This window comes from Impatiens glandulifera, chromosome 7 (assembly GCF_907164915.1).
Source record: "Impatiens glandulifera chromosome 7, dImpGla2.1, whole genome shotgun sequence".
NCBI lineage: Eukaryota > Viridiplantae > Streptophyta > Magnoliopsida > Ericales > Balsaminaceae > Impatiens > Impatiens glandulifera.
In genome coordinates this window covers 4,226,159-4,250,366 of record NC_061868.1, presented here as the reverse complement: position 1 = coordinate 4,250,366, position 24,208 = coordinate 4,226,159, and the positions used below count along the sequence as shown (strand labels likewise).

At 27.4% G+C, this 24,208-nt stretch overlaps 1 protein-coding gene across 25 annotated transcripts; it reads right to left on the bottom strand.

Annotated features, from left to right (window-relative positions):
- Positions 1 to 15,472: 15,472 nt before the first annotated feature.
- On the bottom strand, positions 15,473 to 19,566 carry LOC124944526 (cellulose synthase-like protein D5). Of its 25 annotated transcripts, none has more exons than XM_047484800.1 (12): positions 18,973 to 19,560; positions 18,830 to 18,885; positions 18,328 to 18,685; positions 18,100 to 18,225; positions 17,912 to 18,023; positions 17,700 to 17,839; positions 17,117 to 17,328; positions 16,977 to 17,026; positions 16,532 to 16,637; positions 16,402 to 16,453; positions 16,122 to 16,223; positions 15,473 to 16,044 (listed from the first exon to the last, which is right to left on the bottom strand). In XM_047484800.1, the coding sequence occupies exons 6-11, from the start codon at positions 17,769 to 17,771 to the stop codon at positions 16,155 to 16,157; spliced, it is 561 nt and encodes a 186-aa protein (XP_047340756.1). In that variant the 5' UTR covers positions 17,772 to 17,839; positions 17,912 to 18,023; positions 18,100 to 18,225; positions 18,328 to 18,685; positions 18,830 to 18,885; positions 18,973 to 19,560; the 3' UTR covers positions 15,473 to 16,044; positions 16,122 to 16,154. The 25 variants fall into 25 exon arrangements, 4 of the variants coding, with proteins under 4 accessions (XP_047340756.1, XP_047340755.1, XP_047340754.1 ...); XM_047484799.1 differs by having other exon boundaries at positions 17,912 to 17,970; XM_047484798.1 differs by having other exon boundaries at positions 16,153 to 16,223; positions 17,700 to 17,970.
- Between the last annotated feature and the right edge of the window lie 4,642 nt (positions 19,567 to 24,208).

Genomic DNA, 24,208 nt, shown 5'->3' with positions numbered 1-24,208 from the left:
AAATAACCAAATTGTCATATTGGTCAATTCGGATTAATTTCGGATATATTCTTTCAAATCTTATAATTTAAGGTTTTTTATGGTTAAAGTTATACAAAAACAAGGTTTTGTTTAACGGTTTCAAACGCCGTACAACTTATTATCTGCGTATCATTTATAAATAAATAAAAGTCGAATTGTCAAATTGAGGCTCTTTGTTGGGGCCAAATGAAAATTCGAACATCTTCTTCAAACCTCGCAACTGGAGACTCTTTATTGTTAAAGTTATACAAAATGATGTTTTGTTTTAAATTCAATCGCAGTTAACTTATTATTTATGTGATATTTACAAATAAATAAAATATTCATGTTATTAAATTAATTACCGAATTTCAGTGATATTTATGCGATATTTATAAATAAATAAATAAAAAATTATGTTACTAATTTAACTACTGAAATAAGAATGATTTTAACTAGATTGTCTGAAATTCGGTAGTTAAAACTTTTAATTCGTTGAAATTCAATACTTAAATTAGTGATATTAATCATTTATTTATTTATAAATGTCACGTAGATAATAAGTTAACGGTTATTCAAATTGTTAAGACAAAATCTCGTTTTTGTATAACTTTAATAATAAGAAATCCTAAATCGTAGGTTTAAAAGAATATGTCCAAAATTTTAATAGTCCTCCAATAAATAGTTTCAATTTGATAATTCAATCAATCAATAAATAAAAGATGTTACTAATTTAATTATCGAATTTCAACAAATGTAATGTTTTAATTACCAATTCTCAAGATGAACGAAGTAATCAAAAACCATTTAATCATTGTAACATAACACTTGTTCAAAATCTTTCATTTTCTTAATTTTAAGATTAAAAATAGAAACTAAGCGAGGACTCCATCAAGAGTTAATGGATGTTAATTCTCCAATTTTCTTAAAAATGATTGAGGTAAAAAATATATCTAGACTTGAAACATTACACTTCTTTATACTTTTTCTGTATGATGATTGAAATTCATAGAATCAGTGGTGAGAAAAAAGACTTACACATTTCAACACATACATCAGAAAGAACTCGTGTGACCACACATCGATCACCGGTAGTTTCTTCAACAAATTCTTTAACTACAATTATATTTTTTTTAGTTTTTCGTTACAAGAACCTTGTAATTGTAGTCAAAGAAATCCGCATAAGTTGAGAATAAATAAAAGAAAATATTGATGTCTAAATACTGAAGTTACACATTCAAATAAACATGTAACAACACAACAACCCTTTCTTCCATATATAGTTTATGAGTAATGCAAAAATAATCCAATAAAATAAAAGATTAAAAATGCAACCTCAAATTTTGAGGTATCTACAATTACTTCATGGCTTCAACAAATTAGCAACAAATCAAGAAAAGAGGTATCTAAATAAGGAATGGAACTAACCATGCTCTTAAGTTGTGTTTTCCTATTTCTTTTATTTAGATTTAACTAAAAAAAAGTTGTTTCTCTCTCACACACATATATACATTGATATATTGAAAATTGAATAGTAGGAATTTGATACCAATAAATCATTTATTAATTATTTAACTCTTTAAATAAATTTAATACAAAAAAAAATGTAGTTTTAAGAAAAGTGCTGTCTATTTATTTTTATTTTTAGAACATGCAATTACACACTTATCTTAAAAAAAAAAATCACTATTGATGGGTATTGCATTTCTTGCACCAAAATGAGTTTTTATTAATGTAAAGTTTTAAACCTCTCATTAATGAGAGGATGCAATGGAATTGAACCTACTAATTGACCATTCTCTTATACTCTTCTTAGCAAAGGTGTTTGTCTAGTTTTTTGGTTATTCGTGTTTCTCGGTTTGATTTTTTCAAATTTTTAATTTTTAGTCAATTCAAAAATTGAACCAAGTTCGAATAAATTCTAATAAAATCAAACTGGATTCGGATTGGATATTCGGTTCGAATTTCGAATATTTCGAAATCGAATCGAATTCAATTTTCTTTATTCTTTTATTTTCAAATTTTAAATTCGAATTATTTTAATTCAAAATAAAATATGAATTAAGATGTTGAATGAAGGAGATAGATGTTGAACGAAGGAGATAAATCTTGTTCAAAATAGGTGTTGAACGACGAAAATAGATCAAAATTTAAGAGTAGCGACAAAGAAAAAGCTCAAAAGATAACAATATTAGATAGATCAAAACTTAGAGACACAATTGAAGTCTGAAGGTGTGAGTTTAAGCATTGATTATCAAAAAATTGAAAGTTACAGGCATTTATTGTTGTTAGTGTATATAATATAATAATATATTATATTAGTATATTATTATATTATATAATATAATATATTATATTATTTATTGTCTTTTATATAATTAGGGTTTATTTTATTATTAATGGGCTTGGGCCTGTATGTATAAATAATTTAGGGTTTCTAGGCTAATTACTTCTATATAAGGGTGGTTTGTAAAGGTTGAATATACAACACTTAAGATTTTCAAGACTTTTTCTTCTTTAGAAAATATCTATTTTTCAGAGTTTCATATTTTCATATCTGTGTTTAGAAAGATCTAATATTCAAAACCAACATTTGGTATCAGAGCTAGATTGAAGAACATGTCGTCGACAAGATCAACCAAAGATGCGGCGGCAATGAAGATTGAAAGAGAAGAGAATGTGACGTTCTCCTGTCCGTTACTCACGAAGAGTAACTACTCGGTTTGGGCATTAAAGATGCGGGTAAACTTACAAGCACAAGGAGTGTGGGAAGCTGTGATGCTCGAAGATGTCGACGTACATATGGATAGAATGGCTCTCGCCGCCATCTATCAAACACTCCCTGAGGACGTCCTTCTAATGGTGGCTGAGAAGGATTCCGTCAAGCTAGTGTGGGAGACGCTAAAGACAATGCATGTTGGAGTGGAGAGAGTCAAGGAGGCAAAAATGCAAACCTTGAAGACACAATTTAAGGCGATTCGTATGAAGAATGGGGAATCGGTGGATGATTTCGCCATGAAGTTGACATCCATCGTGACTGGTATCCGCTCGTTAGGAGAGAAGGTGGAGGAGATCTCCGTCGTCAAGAAGTTCCTTAGAGCCTTACCACAAACATACATGCAGATCGTTACAACGATCGATCAATTTGGTGACCTCAATAATATGATCGTCGAGGAGATTTCCTCCACCTTCTCTCCCAACGAGCGGATACCAGTTACGATAAATGTCAACTTCATGGCGAAATCAACCACCGATTCCCCATTCTTCATACGAATCGCCTCAAATTGTGTCTTCAAGGTTTGCACTTTTGCCTCCTTGACTCTCTCCACTCCAACATGCATTCTCTTTAGCGTCTCCCACGCTAGTTTGGCGGAATCCTTCTCAGCCACCATGAGAAGGACGTCCTTAGGGAGTGCTGGCGGCGAGAGGCATTCTATCCATCCGTACGTCGACATCTTCGAGCATCACGACTTCCAACACTCTTTGTGCTTGTAAGTTTACCCGCATCTTTAATGCCCAAACCGAGGAGTTACTCTTCGTGAGTAACGGATAGGAGAGCGTCACATTCCCTTCTCTTCCAATCTTCATTGCCGTCGCATCTCTGGTTGATCTTGTCGACGACATGTCTTCAATCTAGCTCTAATACCAAGAATTAACCCAACTAGGTAATGTTTCGCCACCAGTGCAAAGTTCTCCTCAAAATCACTGCCTTGCTTCTGCACATAGCCTTTTGCTACCAATCTCGCTTTGTGCTTGAGGATGTTGCCTTTGCTATCTCTTTTCAACTTGAAAACCCACTTTAACTCGATGGTCTTGTGATCGGGTGGTAAGTCGGTGAGCTCCCATATCTTATTCTTCTTGATAGACTCGAGCTCTTTGTTCATGGCCTCATTCCATGACTCTTCGACTATCGCCTCGTGATATGTTGTTGGCTCGTCGGTAGTGAGAAACAACAGTTCATTAAGATCCATCTCTACTAGTGGTGCCTCCGCATAAACATCTCGTAGGATTCCGAACTCCATGGAATTTTGTACGAGCTTGTTATTGTCGTTGCACTGGTATCAAGGTTAATTCTTGGTATCGAGGTGGACTAGAAGAAAGATAGCATTGAGGTGAAGCAGAAGGCTTATGCGAAGAAGGTGTTGAAATAGTTTGCAATGGAGGAGTGTAACTCGAGCAAGTATCCTATGTATGCAAAGTTGCAGCTCGGAAAGGATGTGGAAGGAAGATTAATGGATCCGAAGGAGTATAGGCGTATCATCGAGTTTCTCAAGTACTTGATGCACACTCGACCCGATATCTCTTATGTAGTTGGCATAGTGAGTCGATACATGGAGAAGTCTACCACTCTACAAAAACAGGCAGTAAAACACATTCTTCGTTACGTGAAGGGAACGACGAGTTATGGGATTCAGTTAAGAAGAGGACGAGAAGTTGAAGAACTCGTTGGTTTTACTAACAGCGACCTAGCTGGTGACACAGACGACAGAAAAAGTACTAGAGGGATGGTGTTTTATCTCAATGGGAGTCTGATCACGTGGCAATCCCAGAAGCAACGAACTATTGCTTTATTTTCATGTGAGGCGGAGTTTATGACAGTTACTGCAGCGTCGTGCCAAGGACTTTGGCTAAGAAACTTGTTGAGCGAGGTGCTCGGATGCGAGCCGAGGCCGGTAACCCTCTATGTTGACAACAAGTCCGCAATAGCATTAATGAAGAACCCGGTGTTTCATGGACGTAGAAAACACATCGACACTCGGTTCCATTTTATCCGTGAATGCGTCGAGAATCGACAGATCGATGTATAGTTCATAAGCACTAGAGAGCAGCGTGTAGACATTCTCACTAAGGCACTAGCAAGAGTCAAATTTGCAGAGATGCGAGAGCTGCTCGGCGTGAAGAATCTCGAACCAAATCAAACTTATGGGGGAGATTGTGAGTTTAAACATTGATTGTCAGAAAGTTGAAAGTTGTAGGCCTTTATTGTTGTTAGTGTATATAATATAATAATATATTATATTGGTATATTATTATATTATATAATATAATATATTATATTCTTTATTGTCTTTTATACAATTAGGGTTTATTTTATTATTAATGGGTTTGAGCTTGTATGTATAAGTAATTTAGGGTTTCTAGACTAATTACTCCTATATAAGGGTGGTTTGTAAATGTTGAATATACAAAACTTAAGATTTTCAAGACTTTTTTTTCTTTAGCAAATATCTATTTTCCAGAGTTTCATATCTTCATAGATGTTCTTAGAAAGATCTAATAGTTAAAGCCAACAGAAGGTTAAGAGAATAGAGACGAGGGAGGCTAGATAGATTATTTGATTAGGTTAGAGAATATATATATGATGAAGAGAGCGGATGAAGAATTAGGTTTAGAGAATGTAAAAATTAGATGAGGTGGGCAGTTAAGTAATTATGTTTAGAAAATATAGATGAAGTAGACGACTAAAGAATTAGGTTCAGAGAATTATGAAAAAATTATTATATATTATATATAATAAATTACATAATATATAATAAAATAAATAATAAAAAATGAATTCGGTTTTGGGTTTGGTTTTCGTGTTAAAATTACCTGAACTCGAAAACTAATTAGAAAATCATATTTGAATTCGAATTGATTTAAAATTCAATTTGAAAACCGAATGAAATTCGAATATGATATAATATTCGATTCAAGTCAAATATTAAACGCTTTTACTTCTTGATACGATGATTTATGCAATTTTGTTTAACCAACTTCTCCTTTATAAAATATATAATATATATATATATTTATATATATTGATAAGAGTTAGATTATACCCAATTATTTTACCTAAATATACCTATAATAATTTGTTTTTTTATAAAATATTAATAAATCGTCATTTTTCTCCATCTATTTTAATATATTTAGACAAAAGTCAGAACAGTGAAAAAATTATTTCAGGATTTTCTCTTTTTATATATATATATTATTTATATATATAATTTTTATCAAATATGACCATTTCTCTATTTTTCATAACAATAATCAAATGCTACCACCAGTTTTCTTAAATTAAATTAAAACTCAGATATATAATAAAAAGATCACCAGTATTATCATCACCCTACCCCTACATCTTTTGTGATCAAATCATAGATCTCTTACAAACTTTAGTTAATTATATTAAAAAAAACAAAAAGTTAACTATATTATATTAAAAACCATTTAATCAAACACACAAATTATTAATAAACTTTTGTATAATAAATTGTTTTTATAACCGAATAATAGAGTAGGACAAGAAATTGTGCCTTGTGTGGTGCAAAACTTGCCCGACACAATTAACTTCAGGCGGACATGATTGCACGAGTCACGACAAAAGCACACATGTCTTTTTATTACTAATTTTAAATTTAATACTTATTTTAATTATATTTTATTAATATTGATATAACACTTTTAATATTTATACAAAAATACTCTTAAGTTTTTTAAAATATAATTTTTTATAAATAAAAATAATTAGACACATTATAAAAAATATATAAAATTAACTAAAAATATCAACGTTTGCTTTTATTTGAGTTTGGATTCAGTATACAATAACTAAATAAAAAAACAGCTTATAAAAGTAATAAATCTCCTTTTTAAATTAGGTTGTATTGAGATCTCTATACTAACGATTTTAAAGTGGTTGGTAAAAGTTTTATTTTCAAAATAAAAAATATTAATTAATCTTTTATATATGTTTTTAATTTAATATATTAAATTATAAAAACAAATCAAATTTAAAATTACAATTAATATATATCTTAATAGATTTTTAATTAATTATATATATATCATAATTACAACTAGAATAAATAAGTTAGTTATATCTTTTAAGGTTCGGGCTCGTCTTCTCACGATAAAGATATATATATCACAATTATTAAATAAATAAATTATTTTTAAATTAAATGAATTTTTTAATTCAACCCATTTTTCTAGAGATTAAGATAAATATGTTTCACAATTATTAAATAATAAATTAAATTAAATGTGATTTTGTGTATTTTATTTCTCAATATTATTGTAAATCAGTTATAAAAAAACAATTAATAAGCAACTATAAGTAATGAGAACATGAGTTATCAGTACATTTCTCTTTACTTTTATGCCTTATTTTTAATAATTTAATAGTTACTTAAGATGTCTGAGTTCTATATTTATACACTCTTGTGCTTAAAAAATTGTTTTGTTTTATATTAATGAAAAATATATATACTAAATTTTATTACATATTATATTACAACTTGATATTCATATATTACAAGTAACATTAAGCAAAGTGAAGTGAAAAAAAATTTAGTTTGTTTTTTTCATGTGAAAATTAATGAAAAAAAACATTAGAATCGCACACTAATAATAACATTCACAATTTTGTCATGGTTAAAAATATTATATTTTTTTAGATAATCGATATTACACCAAATATTAGATAAGTTTACCGTGCAATTAATCACAACAAACTATATTAGTCGACATCATTTAATATTAATAAAAGATTATTAAAGTTTTTTTATTAATTAATTAGGATTTTATTGGCACGATTTAGGCACAAATGACTCATGTTGTGTCACTAGTTTTTCTTTGCCTCGATCTGTCACCAAACTCCATTTATCACATATTACTAGTTTTCTTGCTCAAGTATGTACACTAAAATATTTAATCTTAATCTAATAAAGTTCTTATATTTTTATTATAATTTCAATTAAAATAAATATATTTTCTTAATATATTACTGATCAATTTGTTTTAATTCATTACAAACAAATATATTACTTGATATATAATAAAAATTGTTATTTTAGATTTATACTGAAAAATAAGTTATATGATTTTTTTTAATCTTAAATTCATATATTTTTAATTAATTTAAAATAAAGTATTGGTCCAATAAGCCTTTTCATTAATTTAATATTAAAAATGTATATTATTATTATAAAAAAGTGATAAAAAAAAGAACTTGAAGAAGAAAATGAAAAAGATAATGATGTGACATCACCTCACCTCATTGTGAGAAAAGAGATATAAATTATTTTATTTTTTAACCAATTAAATTGTCTCTCGTCATTTCATTATTCTCTCACCCAAATTCTCTAACATGAATATATCATTTAATAAATATTTTAATTTATTTTAAAAGAAAATCATTAAAAAATTAAATGATATATTATATATAATATATTATATAAAAATATTATATATAAAATGTTGTCTGATATTAAATAAAGAAATATTTTATTATTTATAGATATATTTATTAATATTTGTAATCAAATTTAAATGACAATAAAAAATAAGATAATTATAATTCTCTTAAAAATTATACAACTTCCATAATGCTCAAATAAATGTTCTATGGTTATAATTCTCTTAAAAATTATACAACTTCCATAATGCTCAAATAAATGTTCTATGGGTTGCTCTAAATTAGAAATATAACACGCATATGGTAATGCTAACTAACAAAAAAAAAAAAAACACACATAGATTTTTAGTTTTATTTGAATACTTATAAATTAAATCATAATTTGAAACATTATTAGAAGTTTAAAGAAAACAAAAATCACCTATTAGGGTTAAAGGTCGACATATCCCCATCGCTCAAATTTACCCTTAATTTTTCAAAATAGAAATAAATTTGTTCTTACCTACCAATATTAATTTTTTAATATTGATAATGACAAGTTTATAAAAATATTTATCATATATATATATATTAAACATTTCTATGATAATTTATTTTATTGTATAACAATTATACAAAGGAATTTTATCATTAATGGAATGATTTTAAAAATGTTCTTTCTCTATATTTTCAATCTAACTCATAAAATAACATATTATTTTTAATAAAAAATTACAAAAAATCTTTATATATCTTTATTCTATATATAATTAATAAATAATTTATAATTAAAATAATAATAATAAATGTTCTAATTAGTTCTAAATTTATTTTAAATAAAACATAAATTATATAGAAGACTCATTTCATTCATAATAATGACCAACTATTTAAAAAAAAACATAAATTATATAAATTAATTAAAATATAGCAAACTTCAACGTATTCATAACTTTCACAATATTTAATATACCTCTAAAATATGGAATAAAATATATATTAATTATAACGAACACTCATTATCATAATTCTTATTTAAAAACATATATTAATTAAGATAATTAGTAAAATATTTAATTACCTTAATCAACTCTTCTCCTTTAAATAATACTAGCATTTAGCCCGTGCATTTGCACGAGTAATAATATAAAAATCGTGAAAAAAATTACAGATAACATTTTTAATTTTATTTTTAACCGTTTTAAGTTTATGGGTGGGTCAACCCACAATCCAAACCAAGTATCCATTTACTCAACATCATTATATATTAGTTAGTTAAAAATTTGAACTTATATTAATATTAAAACGTCCCGCGTTTATCAAATTTGGTGTTGAATTTAAAATATAAAGTCTTTATAGCCTAGTTGGTTAGAGAGTTGTACTGATTTAGTTAGGTTGCAAGTTTGAAACATACCTCTAGCATTTTTAATTTTACTTTTAACCGTTTTAAATTTAAAAACGGGTCAACCCACAATCCGACCCAATTATCCAAATTAACTACAGCTCTCGACCCGGCAATCCGGACACTTTAAAAATTAAGCATCATTATATATATATATATATAGATTAGTTAGTTTAAAAGTTGAACTTATATTAATATTAAAATGTCCCGCGTTTATCAAATTTGGTGTTGAATTTAAAATATAAAGTCTTTGTAGCCTAGTTGGTTAAAGAGTTGTACTTGTTTTGTTAGGTTGCAAGTTCGAAACACACCTCTAGCATTTTTAATTTTATTTTTAACCGTTTTAAATTTAAAAACGGGTCAACCCACAATCCGACCCAAGTATCCAAATTAACCACAGCTCTCGACCCGGCAATCCGGACACATTAAAAATTAAGCATATTATATATATAGATTAGTTAGTTAAAAAGTTGAACTTATATTAATATTAAAACGTCCCGCGTTTATCAAATTTGGTGTTGAATTTAAAATATAAAGTCTTTGTAGCCTAGTTGGTTAAAGAGTTGTACTTGTTTTGTTAGGTTGCAAGTTCGAAACACACCTCTAGCATTTTTAATTTTATTTTTAACCGTTTTAAATTTAAAAACGGGTCAACCCACAATCCGACCCAAGTATCCAAATTAACCACAGCTCTCGACCCGGCAATCCGGACACTTTAAAAATTAAGCATATTATATATATAGATTAGTTAGTTAAAAAGTTGAACTTATATTAATATTAAAACGTCCCGCGTTTATCAAATTTGGTGTTGAATTTAAAATATAAAGTCTTTGTAGCCTAGTTGGTTAAAGAGTTGTACTTATTTTGTTAGGTTGCAAGTTCGAAACATACTTCTAGCATTTTTAATTTTATTTTTAACCGTTTTAAATTTAAAAACGGGTCAACCCACAATCCGACCCAAGTATCCAAATTAACCACAGCTCTCGACCCGGCAATCCGGACACTTTAAATTAACCACAGCTCTCGACCCGGCAATCCGGACACTTTAAAAATTAAGCATCATTATATATATATATAGATTAGTTAGTTTAAAAGTTGAACTTATATTAATATTAAAACGTCCCGCGTTTATCAAATTTGGTGTTGAATTTAAAATATAAAGTTTTTGTAGCCTAGTTGGTTAAAGAGTTGTACTTGTTTTGTTAGGTTGCAAGTTCGAAACATACCTCTAGCATTTTTAATTTTATTTTTAACCGTTTTAAATTTAAAAACGGGTCAACCCACAATCCGACCCAAGTATCCAAATTAACCACAACTCTCGACCCGGCAATCCGGACACTTTAAAAATTAAGCATCATTATATATATAGATTTTATTAGGTTGCAAGTTCGAAACATACTTCTAGCATTTTTAATTTTATTTTTAACCGTTTTAAATTTAAAAACGGGTCAACCCACAATCCGACCCAAGTATCCAAATTAACCACAGCTCTCGACCCGGCAATCCGGACACTTTAAATTAACCACAGTTCTCGACCCGGCAATCCGGACACTTTAAAAATTAAGCATCATTATATATATATATATATATATATATAGATTAGTTAGTTTAAAATTTGAACTTATATTAATATTAAAACGTCCCGCGTTTATCAAATTTGGTGTTGAATTTAAAATATAAAGTCTTTGTAGCCTAGTTGGTTAAAGAGTTGTACTTGTTTTGTTAGGTTGCAAGTTCGAAACATATCTCTAGCATTTTTAATTTTATTTTTAACCGTTTTAAATTTAAAAACAGGTCAACCCACAATCCGACCCAAGTATCCAAATTAACCACAACTGTCGACCCGGCAATCCGGACACTTTAAAAATTAAGCATCATTATATATATAGATTAGTTAGTTAAAAAGTTGAACTTATATTAATATTAAAACGTCCCGCGTTTATCAAATTTGGTATTGAATTTAAAATATAAAGTCTTTGTAGCCTAGTTGGTTAAAGAGTTGTACTTGTTTTGTTAGGTTGCAAGTTCGAATCATACTTCTAGCATTTTTAATTTTATTTTTAACCGTTTTAAATTTAAAAACGGGTCAACCCACAATCCGACCCAAGTATCCAAATTAACCACAGCTCTCGACCCGGCAATCCGGACACTTTAAATTAACCACAGCTCTCGACCCGGCAATCCGGACACTTTAAAAATTAAGCATCATTATATATATAGATAACTTCCCCACCCTTTTACTATACACTAACCATCAAACTGATCACCTTTAAAAAAAAATAAAAAAATAAAAATATAGAAAAATAAAACAACTTGGATAATAATTATTTACGTACTTACAAAAATAAATAAATCATATTATATAATTAAAGAGAAATGATTGACATAATGAATTTGAGAAATAAAATTTGAATGAAAAATCAATTTGAGAAATGAAATTTGAGTGAAAATGAGCGCAATCTAATTAGTAGAAAAAATAACAAATTTTATTTATTTTCTTTCTCCTCGTTCTTTATCTTTTGACATAATCATTTACCCTCCAAAATTTCCATCATTTATCTCTTTTCATAATTAAAATATAACAAAATTAGATTATACTCTCACATTATTTAATACATCTTTAAAAAAAAACCTTTCATTATATAAATCTCTGTAACTACATGTAACGTTTATAACAATCATAATTATTAATTAATGCATTATTAATTAAGATAAGTAATAAAATAATTAATTACCTTAATTAACTTTCCTCCGGTAAATAATATAACCTCCCACACCCTTTAATGTTATGCTGCACTAACCATCAAATTCATCTTTTAAATTACTGGTCAAATTATATATATTTTAATAGTTGTAAAATAAACTAAAATGATAATAATTCCTTACTTTAAAAAATTAATAATAATTAAATCTTAAATGTTTAGTAGTTTTTTTTTTCTAAAATCAAATGACCAAATCATAAAAAATTCTCATTTATATAATATATATATATATATATATATATATATATATTTCCTAATATATATATTTAGGATATTAAAGTAAAGAATTAATCCTCTTAATCCATAAATTCTATACATTTATACGGATAAAAATATATATATAAAATTATTTATCTATAAATATTTTAGATAAAATTAATATTATTTAAATTTAATTAATTTAAAATTAATTTTAATTTATAAAAATTAAGTATAATCTAAATTTTAATGTTAACATATATTTTATTTCGGGAAAAATGCTAATTTTATTTATAAAGTTGGAGCGATGTGTCAAATTTATTTATAAAGTTGTAAAATTCTATTTTTGTATATGAAGTTCTCAAAAAATGTCAAAAATATTTAAGATAACATATCTCATCCACGTATAATCCACATATTATATATATATTTTTTAAACTATTTTTCTTTTTCATTTCAAACAAACCTTTTACCTTTTTTTACAAATCTAACCTCTTTATCCATTCGACTGACAAACCACCACTACCCGACATCCATCTTGTGACCTCACACTTTTAAATGTCTCGTATCATTAGTTTAAAAGTTGCGCAACCATATATTATAGTCAATAATACATTCTCGAAAATCCAAATTTGCATGTTTTGAGATTCGAACCCTAATCTTAAGCATCAAATGTGATCACTTTAATCGCTAAACCACTTGAGATTTTTATTATTTTATGTATGTATATATATATTATGTATTTAATATTTATTACCAATAAGTTAACTTTTATATTAACCAACAAATTATTTATAGGGTAATCTATATATATATAATGATGCTTAATAAAATAAATGGAGGGTGACATTCACGCTCTCACCATAGCTCACATAGGCTTATTATATTTTTGTAACATTTTATAACCATTTCTCTCTTATCATAATTACCATTTATTAATTTATCTTTACTAATAAATTTTTATTTTATTTTACTAATTTCTCTTTCCTAATTAATATTTTTATTATTTTATCTTAATATAAAAAAACGTTCAATTTAATAAATGAAAAATTAGACATAAATAAGAGAAAAACGTTAAATTTAATAAATAATAAATTAATGGGCATTAAACATAAATAAGAGAAAACCAATACAAATATTTGTAAATTTTTCTTTCTCTCACATATTCCTTTTTTACTTTTCGGTTTCTCACCTATTCATTTTATTTATGATGAGACACTATAATGCATTAGATGAGCAATTTTCGATCTGCATACGCTGAGTGTGGTATGTTTATGAGCTAGGAATGTAAAGGTTCTCATCATACAATCATTTGGTAACTTGCTTACTTTGCTGTAATAATTTACAGAATACTTCGTCAATACATTAGATTTGAAAATTTATAATACTCGATTGAGACCTTATAAGGGCACATGAATGAGCAGTACTCCATGATTCTTGCAATTTACATTGCTTTCCTTAACTCTATTCTGATGTATATTAAACTAATAATAACAAGTAGAGACAAATAGGAAGAACTATTCTGAATCCTTACACATTTTTTGTCATCTGGTTTATGGTAGCTACTCTCGGTCTAAATTTTGGTGTAAAGGAGGTGACACCGTTTTTGTTGGAGGGGTTAAATTTAGGTTTTTCTTCTTCCAACGATTTTATATATTCTTAATGATTGAGTTATGAAAATACATTTTGCAGATGGAGATGATATGGAATGACTCTAATGGACAATCTGGACCAGATGTCTTAACTTTCATCTACACAACATGTAAACATAACTGATCACTTTTTATTACAATTATATAGATTTAAAAGGAATATTTCAGCACGTCTTAGAAGCATGTGAATATAGAAGTCTTTGTCTAAACTTGGTGTAAAGGAGGGTGACAACGTTTTTTGTTGAAGAGGTTAAATTTAACTTTTTTAACGATTTAGTATCTCTTAATGATTGTTATGAACACATTTTGTAGAACACCACTAAATTTACATTAAAAAATTTCATTCTTTAACATTAAAAAGAACAAAACTTATAAAATTAATAAAAAAAAATTAAAATAGTGTAAGTTCATGTTTATATTTATATAAGAATATTTAGTTCATATAACTTCCTTTATTTATGTAATAAATATTCTTAAATAAAAAAAAAATATATATAATGTAAGTTCATGTATATATATTTTCTTTTAATATAAATATATATTATTTTATTATTAATCTTATATAAATATTTCTTTCATTATATTTTTTTAAGATTTTATAACTGTTTCTCTCTTATCATAATTACCATTTATTAATTTATCTTTATTAATTAATTTTTGTTTTATTTTATTAATTTCTCTTTCCTAATTATTATTTTTATTATTTTATCTTAATATAAAAACGTTCAATTTAATAAATGAAAAATTAGACATAAATAAGAGAAAAACGTTAAATTTAATATATAATAAATTAATGGGCATTAAACATAAATTTTCTTTCTCTCACATATTCCTTCTTACGGGTGAGACACTATCATGCATTAGATGAGCAATTTTCGATCCGCAGACGCTGAGTGTGGTGTATGTTTATGAGCTAGGAATATAAAGGTTCTCATCATACAATCATCTGGTAACTTGCTTACTTTGCTGTAACAATTTACAGAATACTTCGTCAATACATTTACAGAATTCTTGCAATTTACATTTCTCACTACAACAAAAAAGACTTTCGGCGACGCTTAAAAAGACTTCTGCCAATCCTTAAAAGCGTCGCAAAAAATATTACCGACACTTAATCTTGCGTCGCCATAAGCAGGGTGGGCGTAAGTTTTAACGACGCTAAATTAAGCGTCGGTAACCTTAATTTAAGCGTTGCTAAAAGTCTGTTTAATTTTTAAAAATTCTTGTATATTATAATATTGATTTTTTTTACAATTTTATCTAAATATTTTTATTTTACTTTTAAATTGAATAATTATTAAGAAAAATTATTTTATACTAATTATAACAAAATTAATAAATTCTCAGTATCAGAACTAGAAGATTCAGAGGTTTCATAATCGGTTAAATCCTTATAAGCCTCTTTACAACCATTACAATATCCAGTACCATTAGAAATACAATCCAAATAACAATCTTTCCAAATTCTAAACCCACATTCACACTGACCTTTCCAATTCTTATCCTGTGCATTATCATCACAACCTTCGATTTCACAAATCAATTCTGATTTCCCAATCTCTTCTCCATCGTTGATAGATGAATCGATTACGTGGGCACGTGTCACCGAATTGAACCCGCCGGTATAAAGCGTATCCTTTACATAAGACCCGATGTGGGGTCCTCCGGCCGCACTCTTTCTGCTCTCCAACGGACTATTCTGAGATTCCGATGTCGTTCCTCGGTCGGGTGTCGGCGGAATGTGAACTGTGTAAGCTACGAATTCATCGGTGTCTTTTGAAACGGAAAGAAGACGACTTCCTCCTCCCCCGCCGCTAGAAGCTCTCTGTCCTCTGTTTCCACTCAGAGGTGAATTAACATTGTTTGAACCTGAAAGTTGCCCGGATCGGACTGGTTAATCCGATTGTACGAAATGTAGAAGATGAAGAAGAAACTGTTATCTTTACCGGAGATGACGATGGAGAAGTGTGAGATCACCTTCACCATCTTTCTTCTTCAGTATATTCAAGACTCCATATGCCAAAGGAAGTAAGATAAATAAACAATACCTGCCACAGTAAATAAGGTTCAAATACATATACAATTCTCAAAATATTTTAACTTTGAAATACATATACAATTCTGAAAATATTTTAACTTTCAAATACATATACAATTCTGAAAATATTTTAACTTAATTAGCAAAAATGTGGCATGAAAAACAGATTAAGAATTAAATAAACTTACACAATCATTAAGAACCAAATCAACCATATTCATTTCCATTAATCGATAATATCTTCAAACAACCAGACGAGTAAATCAAGGACGGTTCTTGATCAAGTTTAAAAAAAGATGAATATGACTAAAAGGTCACCTGAAGTCCATCGAGATCACATAGCACAGACAATGTGATTGAGCAATTGAGTTGAGAACCAACATTCGACATTCTAATGGAGACACTAGTGTGGGGTTCTTTTTGTCTATTCATTAAGTTCATAATCAGAAAGGAAAAGGAGAGAAATGATATTTTTTTACCAAATAATGAAAAGAAATCTTACCAACAACATCAATAATCATGCTCGAGGTATAACCAATGGAAGAAGACATATAGCAGGAATTGATGTGGTTTCATGAATATATGAACAAGAATATTTAAAAAATGTATCGTGTCTTTTTCTTGGGTTGAATGAGTTTCTACGTGAACAAGAATATTAAAAAAAGATGGAAGCGGTTACACTAGTCAAACTATACAATAACTTAGTTTGCTGTACATTTTTAAGCAAAAATATTTAAATTAGCTACAGTTCACATATACTAACCTAACTCACCAAGACCTCCACCAGCCTCTGTACCTTCATCCCGGTATTCTCTGAATGGAGAAGAGAGCAGGTAAAAAATCCAAACATTGAAACAAAAGAAAATAGAGATATCGTTATTAAAAAACCATGAAGATATTAACCTCTCAAGGATGTCTTCAGGAGAAGAACCTAAGACATGATCGCCACTATCATCACCATCAAATATCTCATTTGGACATTGGATTTCATGACAGAGTGCTGTGATGGCAGTAGAGGCCGCAGAGGCAGTGATATGTGGACCAACTAAAGAGGATATGAGAGCTACCAAGTTTGCAGAAAGTTGATATTCAACATAAGAGGAACTGATAACAAACTATCCAACAAGAGAACAGGGAAGCAAACTATCCAACATAAGGGTAATAAAAATTTGAAACCTTCAAATAATCCTTTCACTGAAAAACCTCTTGAAATGACACAGTCGAGTAACATGTCATTTGAAAGCTTGAATTTTTAACCTTAATTGTGTATTATAACAGAAAGGTGAGTAATTATTCGTTGAATCAAATCAATAAAACTTTAGAAACTGGATGATTGATTTGAAATCACTTTGTTCTAATTAAACCATCTGATACTGATTTTAAATATAGTGTGTGTGAATGTTTAAATTTAAATTTAAATAAGTAAAAATGTCCATGATTTATGATATACGAATTTCTAGATTTATGAAGAGAAAAGAGTAGTAACCTGTTCCATCAATGCACCCCTATTGTCTGAAGGTGAAGCACTTCGTCTTCTCTTCAGAGTTGGTGTCTCCATCTCAGTATCTCCATTCTGTTCACCCTTATGCTCAAGCTCATTGTCTTGGACTTTTGCTTCAGTTTTCTCTTGAGAATGAGACTCGTTTGGATTTAGTCTTGTTAATAATGTTTTGAATGAGATTGAAATTATCTGCAGACCTGTTCACCCCATAGTTCCCATTCTTATAGCATTTTGAACAGATTATCGTGTCCTCTTCCTGAAGCACAAAAAAATCTCCAGTTACAGTCAATACTTGATGAAGAAAATCTCCTGCTATGGAACAATCTGTTTAGAATATATCCAGATATTTTTATTCTACTTGAGATTATCAGCATCTTACTCTTACCTTCATTTGACAAATTCAACTACTCCAATCCATGTTACCAGGCAACATCATGAACAGGCGGTGCTAGAGTAGAAGTAGGAGCTGGAGGAACAACGCTCTCTGCAGGATATGATGGATCACCAGGAACTGCAAACATTTGAACAAAAAAAAGTAAAAAACATTAAACTCTGTTTCAATCAAGCAATAATAGATTAAGAAATAAAAAAGAATGATGATATTGATACGTACCTGAATTTAAAGGAATATAGTAAATAGATCCAACAATAACATTATCAGAATTAACAATTCCATTAACAGATTCAATACTAGCCATACTAACCCCAAATCTACTCGCTAAAGATTCAATATTATCACTCTCTCGCATCGCGTAACTCATCGGGTAGTTCCACAGCCCACTCGAACATCCACAAAACAGATTTAACGAAACGATTGATCCAGTTAACTAGCTTCAAAAGAAAATAAAAGATTGTAAATCAATTTCGGAATCTCATTGCTAAACAGAATAAAAGACTCCAAAACTCATTTGAGAAACTTAACTTCATGTTTTTGATATGAAATCATCACAATGGAGGACAAGATAACACTGCTGAAAGTGATAGATCAAACAAAATTATATTATTACTCCCTTTATAACATGTACTCCCTTTATCCCATTTTATATAAAAACTATATTATTCCTTTCTTTTTCTCACATATTCAAGTCTAATAAAATCAAAATTCATTACCGTACCATAGATTTAGGGGGAATGTTGGATTGAAAACAACTCTGTTTTCCATATGCTTTCCCTGCATTATCATAAAAAATACAATCGATTAAGACTAGATAAGATTGATAGAAGAAGGTGCGAAATAGATGAGGAGAATGATAGAGACCTGGTCTACTCTCCCTGAAACTGGAAGCAACAACAGCTGTAGGAGGGAAGCGGCTTCGGAAAGGGTTTCAGACGGAAGGGACAGCAAGGGAGGGTTTTGGATCAACATATTTTGTCAATTTCATACCCTCTAACAACAATTAATATCCTAAATCAACATATTACTGCAACATATTCGTTAATAATGTAGAAAGAGATAGAGCGAGTGAAAGAGAGACCTAGAAGTTACGCTGGAAACTATAACGGAGTTCGGGATCTAAGCGAATCATCGGAATCGGAATCATGTGATGAGATTTTCCAAAGTTGCTAGCTGGTGACCTTCATTTTTGCGTCTTTAAACTTATCCTCTTCTTCCCCTCTCCATGAAGCGGAAGAAAGTTCTTCGTCATTACCCCTGAATTCCATAAATGAGCTCTTCCCTCTCTAATCTTCACTAGCTAGATTGGAATACAAAATCAAGGTAAGGAAGCTATAAGATTCATTTACCTGCTAGTGTGAGCTACGGGAGCAATGTTGGTGATGGCGCGATTGGAGAACGACCAAATAGAGATTGAGAGAACGACCACTCTGAGATTGAGAAAACTTTCCAATTCCATTTAACCTAACTTCATATATATATATATATATAATGAATAAAGACGGTTTAAGAACTCAAATAGTAAATATTCAAAGTTTTTTTTTAAAATTAATTTATTAAATTATAAATACATTTATTTTAAACTTGAATTATTTAATAGTTAATTTATTATAGTATTTATTTAAAGAAATTATTTATTATATTTAATCTAATATTAATTTTATTTAATTAATTTAATATTAATAATAAAATTATATTTAATTAACTCAAAATATAAATAAATGTGAACTTTGAGATAAAAAAAATAGATAATTTAATTTTAATTTTATTTATAAAATTAAAATTAACAAAAATAAGTAAAATAGAAAACAATGAAACAAAATATTAAAAAAAATGCTATCTAATTTTTGTTTGAAGGTTTTTAAATATAAATTAAAATAATAAAGATTGTCATAAACACTTAAAGGTTGGCAAAAACCTTTTTTTCTCCTTACTTTTGCCAACGCTTAATATGCGTTGGCAATTATGGGTCACCGAAAGTATATTTTGTTGTAGTGTCTTTCCTTAACTCTGTTCTGATGTATATTAAACTAATAATAAGAAGAAGAGATAAATAGGAAGAACTACTCTGAATCCTTACACATTTTTTGTCATCTGGTTTATGGTAGCTACTCTCGGTCTAAATTTTGGTGTAAAGGAGGTGACACCATTTTTGTTGGAGAGGTTAAATTTATGTTTTTCTTCTTCCAACGATTTTATATATTCTTAATGATTGAGTTATGAAAACACATTTTGCAGATGGAGATGATATGGAATGACTCTAATGGACGATTTGGACCAGATGACCTAAATAGAATTAAAATCTTAACTTTCATCTACACAACATGTAAACATAACTGATCACTTTTTATTACAATTATATAGATTTAAAAGGAAGATTTCAGCACGTCTTAGAAGAATGTGGGTATAGAAGTCTTTGTCTAAACTTGGTGTAAAAGAGGGTGACAACGTTTTTTTGTTGAAGAGGTTAAATTTAACTTCTTCCAACGATTTAGTATCTCTTAATGATTGTTATGAACACATTTTTTAGAACACCACTAAATTTACATTAAAAATTTTCATTCTTTAACATTAAAAAGAATAAAACTTATAGAATTAATAAAAAAAATTAAAATAGTGTAAGTTCATGTTTATATTTATATAAGAATATTTAGTTCATATAAGTTCCTTTATTTATGTAATAAATATTCTTAAATAAATAAAAAAATATTGTAGTTTCATGTATATATATTTTCTTTTAATATAAATATATATTATTTTATTATTAATCTTATATAAATATTTCTTTCATTATATATATATATATAAATATATTGAATTAAATATCATATAAAAACTAGATGGCCTAAATGGAATTAAAATCTTAACTTTCATCTATACAACATGTAAACATAACTGATCACTTTTTATTACAATTATATAGATTTAAAAGGAATATTTCAGCACGTCTTAGAAGCATGTGAATATAGAAGTCTTTGTCTAAACTTGGTGTAAAGGAGGGTGACAACGTTTTTTGTTGAAGAGGTTAAATTTAACTTTTTTAACGATTTAGTATCTCTTAATGATTGTTATGAACACATTTTGTAGAACACCACTAAATTTACATTAAAAATTTTCATTCTTTAACATTAAAAAGAACAAAACTTATAAAATTAATAAAAAAAAATTAAAATAGTGTAAGTTCATGTTTATATTTATATAAGAATATTTAGTTCATATAACTTCCTTTATTTATGTAATAAATATTCTTAAATAAAAAAAATATATATATAATGTAAGTTCATGTATATATATTTTCTTTTAATATAAATATATATTATTTTATTATTAATCTTATATAAATATTTCTTTCATTATATTTTTTTAAGATTTTATAACTGTTTCTCTCTTATCATAATTACCATTTATTAATTTATCTTTATTAATTAATTTTTGTTTTATTTTATTAATTTCTCTTTCCTAATTATTATTTTTATTATTTTATCTTAATATAAAAACGTTCAATTTAATAAATGAAAAATTAGACATAAATAAGAGAAAAACGTTAAATTTAATATATAATAAATTAATGGGCATTAAACATAAATTTTCTTTCTCTCACATATTCCTTCTTACGGGTGAGACACTATCATGCATTAGATGAGCAATTTTCGATCCGCAGACGCTGAGTGTGGTGTATGTTTATGAGCTAGGAATATAAAGGTTCTCATCATACAATCATCTGGTAACTTGCTTACTTTGCTGTAACAATTTACAGAATACTTCGTCAATACATTTACAGAATTCTTGCAATTTACATTTCTTTCCTTAACTCTGTTCTGATGTATATTAAACTAATAATAATAAGAAGAGATAAATAGGAAGAACTACTCTGAATCCTTACACATTTTTTGTCATCTGGTTTATGGTAGCTACTCTCGGTCTAGATTTTGGTGTAAAGGAGGTGACACCATTTTTGTTGGAGAGGTTAAATTTATGTTTTTCTTCTTCCAACGATTTTATATATTCTTAATGATTGAGTTATGAAAACACATTTTGCAGATGGAGATGATATGGAATGACTCTAATGGACGATTTGGACCAGATGACCTAAATAGAATTAAAATCTTAACTTTCATCTACACAACATGTAAACATAACTGATCACTTTTTATTACAATTATATAGATTTAAAAGGAAGATTTCAGCACGTCTTAGAAGAATGTGGGTATAGAAGTCTTTGTCTAAACTTGGTGTAAAAGAGGGTGACAACGTTTTTTTGTTGAAGAGGTTAAATTTAACTTCTTCCAACGATTTAGTATCTCTTAATGATTGTTATGAACACATTTTTTAGAACACCACTAAATTTACATTAAAAATTTTCATTCTTTAACATTAAAAAGAATAAAACTTATAGAATTAATAAAAAAAATTAAAATAGTGTAAGTTCATGTTTATATTTATATAAGAATATTTAGTTCATATAAGTTCCTTTATTTATGTAATAAATATTCTTAAATAAATAAAAAAAATATTGTAGTTTCATGTATATATATTTTCTTTTAATATAAATATATATTATTTTATTATTAATCTTATATAAATATTTCTTTCATTATATATATATATATAAATATATTGAATTAAATATCATATAAAAACTAGATGGCCTAAATGGAATTAAAATCTTAACTTTCATCTACACAACATGTAAACATAACTGATCATTTTTTATTACAATTATATAGATTTAAAAGGAATATTTCAGCACGTCTTAGAAGCATGTGAATATAGAAGTCTTTGTCTAAACTTGGTGTAAAGGAGGGTGACAATGTTTTTTGTTGAAGAGGTTAAATTTAACTTTTTAACGATTTAGTATCTCTTAATGATTGTTATGAACACATTTTGTAGAACACCACTAAATTTACATTAAAAATTTTCATTCTTTAACATTGAAAAGAACAAAACTAATAAAATTAATAAAAAAAAAAAATAGTGTAAGTTCATGTTTATATTTATATAAGAATATTTAGTTCATATAAGTTCCTTTATTTATGTAATAAATATTCTTAAATAAATAAAAAAAATATATTGTAATTTCATGTATATATATTTTCTTTTAATATAAATATATTATTTTATTATTAATCTTATATAAATATTTCTTTCATTATATATATATATATATATAAATATATTAAATTAAATATCATATAAAACTAGATGGCCTAAATGGAATTAAAATCTTAACTTTCATCTACACAACATGTAAACATAACTGATCACTTTTTATTACAATTATATAGATTTAAAATGAATATTTCAGCACGTCTTAGAAGCATGTGAGTATAGAAGTCTTTGTCTAAACTTGGTGTAAAGGAGGGTGACAACGTTTTTTGTTGAAGAGGTTAAATTTAACTTTTTTAACGATTTAGTATCTCTTAATGATTGTTATGAACAAATTTTGTAGAACACCACTAAATTTACATTAAAAATTTTCATTCTTTAACATTAAAAAGAACAAAACTTATAAAATTAATAAAAAAAAATTAAAATAGTGTAAGTTCATGTTTATATTTATATAAGAATATTTAGTTCATATAACTTCCTTTATTTATGTAATAAATATTCTTAAATAAAAAAAAATATATTTTAAGTTCATGTATATATATTTTCTTTTAATATAAATATATATTATTTTATTATTAATCTTATATAAATATTTCTTTCATTATATTTTTTTAACATTTTATAACCGTTTCTCTCTTATCATAATTACCATTTATTAATTTATCTTTACTAATTAATTTTTGTTTTATTTTACTAATTTCTCTTTCATAATTATTATTTTTATTATTTTATCTTAATATAAAAAAATGTTCAATTTAATAAATGAAAAATTAGACATAAATAAGAGAAAAACGTTAAATTTAATATATAATAAATTAATGGGTATTAAACATAAATAAGAGAAAACCAATACAAATATTTGTAAAATTTTCTTTCTCTCACATATTCCTTCTTTTACTTTTTGGTTTCTCACCTATTCATTTTATTTATGATTTTGGACGGGTGAGACACTATCATGCATTAGATGAGCAATTTTCGAATCCGCAGACGC

Excerpts from the sequence above, each read along its gene's own strand:
- LOC124944526 (XM_047484797.1), bottom strand. The coding sequence starts at position 16,161 with ATGGTGAAGGTGATCTCACACTTCTCCATCGTCATCTCCG. Across the intron at positions 16,045-16,121 it reads CTTCTCCATCGTCATCTCCG|GTTCAAACAATGTTAATTCA; the intron begins GTAAAGATAACA and ends GGCAACTTTCAG.